The sequence below is a fragment of the Octopus bimaculoides genome, chromosome 4, assembly GCF_001194135.2.
Source record: "Octopus bimaculoides isolate UCB-OBI-ISO-001 chromosome 4, ASM119413v2, whole genome shotgun sequence".
Taxonomy (NCBI): Eukaryota; Metazoa; Mollusca; class Cephalopoda; order Octopoda; family Octopodidae; genus Octopus; species Octopus bimaculoides.
In genome coordinates, this window is record NC_068984.1 from 87,294,652 (window position 1) to 87,298,348 (window position 3,697).

Here is a 3,697-nt window from a genome sequence, read left to right on the forward strand (position 1 = left end):
TCAAAAAACTCAACCCCAATATTTATTTTCTTTTGAGCTTGATACTTATTCTATTGCTCTCTTATACTAAATTTCTAAGTTACAGGGATGTAAACAAACCACCACTAGTTGTTAAGCACATAGATACATAGATACATACATTCACTCATACATTCACACATACATGCATACATACATACATACATGCATACATACATACATATGTACATACATACAAACATGCAATCCAGGAACAGGAGATTGCTACAAAGTACCTGGTGAACAAGAGAAACAATGACGCTCTTGTAATTCCAAGGTGCAACTGCATGTGTAGGCTATGTCATGTTTCTGTGGAAGACATCATGCATGTGATTAGCAGCTGTCCTAAAATGTCATTATGGTATTACCTCCTTGTGTGACACAATGTTGTTGATAAAACAATTTATAATGTCAGCCACAAAAAAGACTGTCCTGAAATAAACTTAGAAAATCCCTCTGTTATGGAATACATTCATAAGTACCAACTCAAGGAATACTGGTGGAATATTTCCATCAAAACTTCTGTCAAATGTAAACATAACAGGCTGGATATTGTTGTTTGGGACAGAGAGGCAAAGGTATGTACCATCATAGAGGTCAGCTGCCCTGCAGATATGAATATCTCTTTGAAAATCAGAGTAAAAGAGGATATCTATGGACAACTGTTTCGAAACCTCCTGCTTCTATATCCAGACTCTGAATTCATATTCATACCAATAATAATTGGAGCACTAGGTTTTGTTAGTAAATGCTTGAAGGAGAATCTGAATAAACTGGAATTTTCAGAAAGAGAAATTGACCAGTTAATTCGTACAGTACAAGTGCAATCTGTGAGTGGAACAGTAAAAATATGCAAGACTTTTCTCAAGTTCCAAATGTGAATTTGTCAGTGTTAACTACATCCCAAAGATGGAGTCTTGTATCTTTGTTGGACACCATCTCCCTCCTCCGTGGAAGATTTTTTATAATTAAAAAATAAAAAATAGAAGAGACATACATACATACATATGCATGTATGTATATGATAAGCTCCTTTCACTTTCCATTGACCAGATCTACTTACAAGCCTTTCATTGGTCTGGAGCTATCGCAGTAGTCACTCGCCTGAGGTGCCATGCTGTGAGACTGATCCTGGAACTATGTGGAAGAGAAGAAAACTTCTTACCACATAGCCACACCTGTGCCTACACCTAGAATAAGTTTTGTAACATCATATTAATTTGCAAGTACTTTTTGTATCTCACTTTAAACAATTTATATATGAACTGAAATTAATTTTCTGTATTATACCAACAGGTGCTAGAATACAGATATTAAATTGTTTCAGAAATAATTAATTTTAATACCATTTGATCAACCAAGAAGAAGTGCATTTATGAAGTGTAATTTCACATAATGATGCTCTACCATCCAATTGGTAAAAGTTTTTATGTTGATTTAAATACTTGCAGTTCTGATAATGATGGAGTACTGCTAACATCTTTATTTCATCCAAACATTTTACTGGAAGATCAACACACACACACACACACACACACACACACACACACACACACAAATGCACATGTAAGCACAAACTAACAAACAATAAAATTTCTTGATAATCTAAATTATACATTAGATGGATCATCTATTTTAGCCTTCATTCTTTCTTTTCTTTTTACAGCATATAATTTGATCTTGCTGCTGCCAATCAGCAATCATGCCTGGTATTTTAATGTTCTTTGTGTTAAATATATTAACATCAACTTGACTAATGTTTTTCAAGCAGATGGTGTCTCTAAGTTACTTATTCTCAAAATGATCCTATGTTCTTACGCTAACCAATATATTGTACATCTTAGTGATTCTTTCATCTCTACTTTGTTAAGTACAGTGAAGTTTGTGTTTCACTGAAGGAGTCATAATAGGACTAAAACATCTCAAGAATTGTCTCCCATGCTTGTCAAAACAATTACGATAGTATTATTCATTGACTGATATATTTTTCTTCACTTTTTAATGCTCCATGTATAAAATGTGTTGGTCCTATCTGAACTACATATCAATTCCTGGTTAATTTATTGCTATATCATGGAGCTATAGTCTCAATTCTTGCTCATTTTATAATACACAACACCAGAAGGAATGTTCAGTGCCAATGACAAGATATGCATTCAGAGCTGAGAAAATTGGAATTCTTCATTTAAATTATTCTCATTATAATAATTCAGATTTTAAAATAACATTTAACAAGGGTTTAATGAAAGCAGCTAAATTTGACCCTTTTGTTACCCTATTTCTGTTGAAAGAAATTGCCTTTGTTCCAATGAATTTTGAGAACAATGAAAAATTTTGTCAAATAATTTTGTCACTATTAAGTTGGTGTTTGGACCAAAAATTAACATGTAATTTTCATGGAAGGATTTAATTTAGATAATCTTAAAGTAGGGTATTTGTATTACAGAACTAAAGGCAATATCAGGTGGATTGGTATCAAAAAAGTTAAGTAAACTAATTCAAATTTATAAGATAAACTCTAAAAATTACTTAGGAAATTTTTTATACCTATTTCTTATTCTGTTATATATTTTAAAATGAAAATGTAAATGTGTTGTTAAATATTTGCAGGTCCCATTGCCGGAGCTCTGACTAATGTGTATGGATGTCGCAGAGTAGCTGTTGTTGGAAGCTTACTCACCACATTTGGTTTTATCATTAGCATATTTGTCAATAATGTATACTTTCTTTATTTCTCCTTTGGTATTCTGGGAGGTATGTAAACATTTTAATTATCTTGAATTCTGTGCATTATAGAGAATATTTTTTGCTATTCTGATATTCTGAAGAAAAAACATTGTGTTCAATATTGTAGTGGGCCCATGAAAGCAGTATTGCAAATAAACATTTAGGTTATTTCCAATATGTTTGGGACATTTTGGGCTTGTAAAAAGGCCATATTTATTGTTAATTTTCTTTGGAGAACCTTTCTCACTTGAGATAATTAGTGTTGAAAAACACCAACAGTCATTTCAAGATGCCTTCTTTCTATCCATGGTGCTGGTGATAGCCAGGAATCTAGAAATGCATTCATTGTTCTGCTGAAAGAGTGTACCTTGAAATGATTGTTGGGATTTTCAATACCTATAGCGAGAAAGGTTCTCCACAGCAAATTAGCAGTGAATATGTCCTTTGCACAGATAAAATATTTCCCAAGCTTATTTCAACTGATCTAAATGTTTGCTTATTATGTTTAATGTTTCATTTATAGAAATTCTGACCAAAATTCCAAACACTGCTACTTTATATCCCATTATCTGACTTCAACTGTATTTTAAACAAATAATATTTATTTTGGAGGGTTCAACACAATTTTTATTTTGATAAGTTAGAATTGAAATACAATGTACCAGTTTAACCCTTTCGTTACTAACCCGGCTGTAGCCGGCCGAGCGTACCCATTGTTATCAAGCAGTGATTCCGAATTTGAAGGTTTTTCAACAGAAGATACGGAGATATCGAAGAAAAGAATGAATGAGCTACAAAAGCACGTGGTGAACGATAATGAATCTGATATTTCTGTATCCGAAACTGAAAGCAGCGACGGCGACAGCGAGGATGATTTTACACCAGAAAAATATTTGAAAAATATTTTTATTAACAATTTTTCTGAGGAAACAGGGTCTACCCATAGTCTTTC

At 32.8% G+C, this 3,697-nt stretch overlaps 2 protein-coding genes across 5 annotated transcripts in view; one reads left to right on the forward strand and one right to left on the reverse strand.

Moving 5' to 3' along the window:
* LOC106870222 (EEF1A lysine methyltransferase 1) overlaps positions 1 to 3,697 on the reverse strand; it is a 318,548-nt gene that overhangs the window by 265,369 nt on the left and 49,482 nt on the right. The window lies entirely within an intron of this gene.
* The window catches only part of LOC106870223 (monocarboxylate transporter 12), a 104,060-nt gene that overhangs the window by 77,207 nt on the left and 23,156 nt on the right, over positions 1 to 3,697 (forward strand). For all 4 annotated transcript variants that reach the window (XM_052967205.1, XM_014916236.2, XM_052967207.1 and 1 more), the window contains one exon: positions 2,629 to 2,772. In XM_052967205.1, coding sequence (XP_052823165.1) covers positions 2,629 to 2,772 — 144 coding nt within the window. The remainder of the gene's footprint in view (positions 1 to 2,628; positions 2,773 to 3,697) is intronic.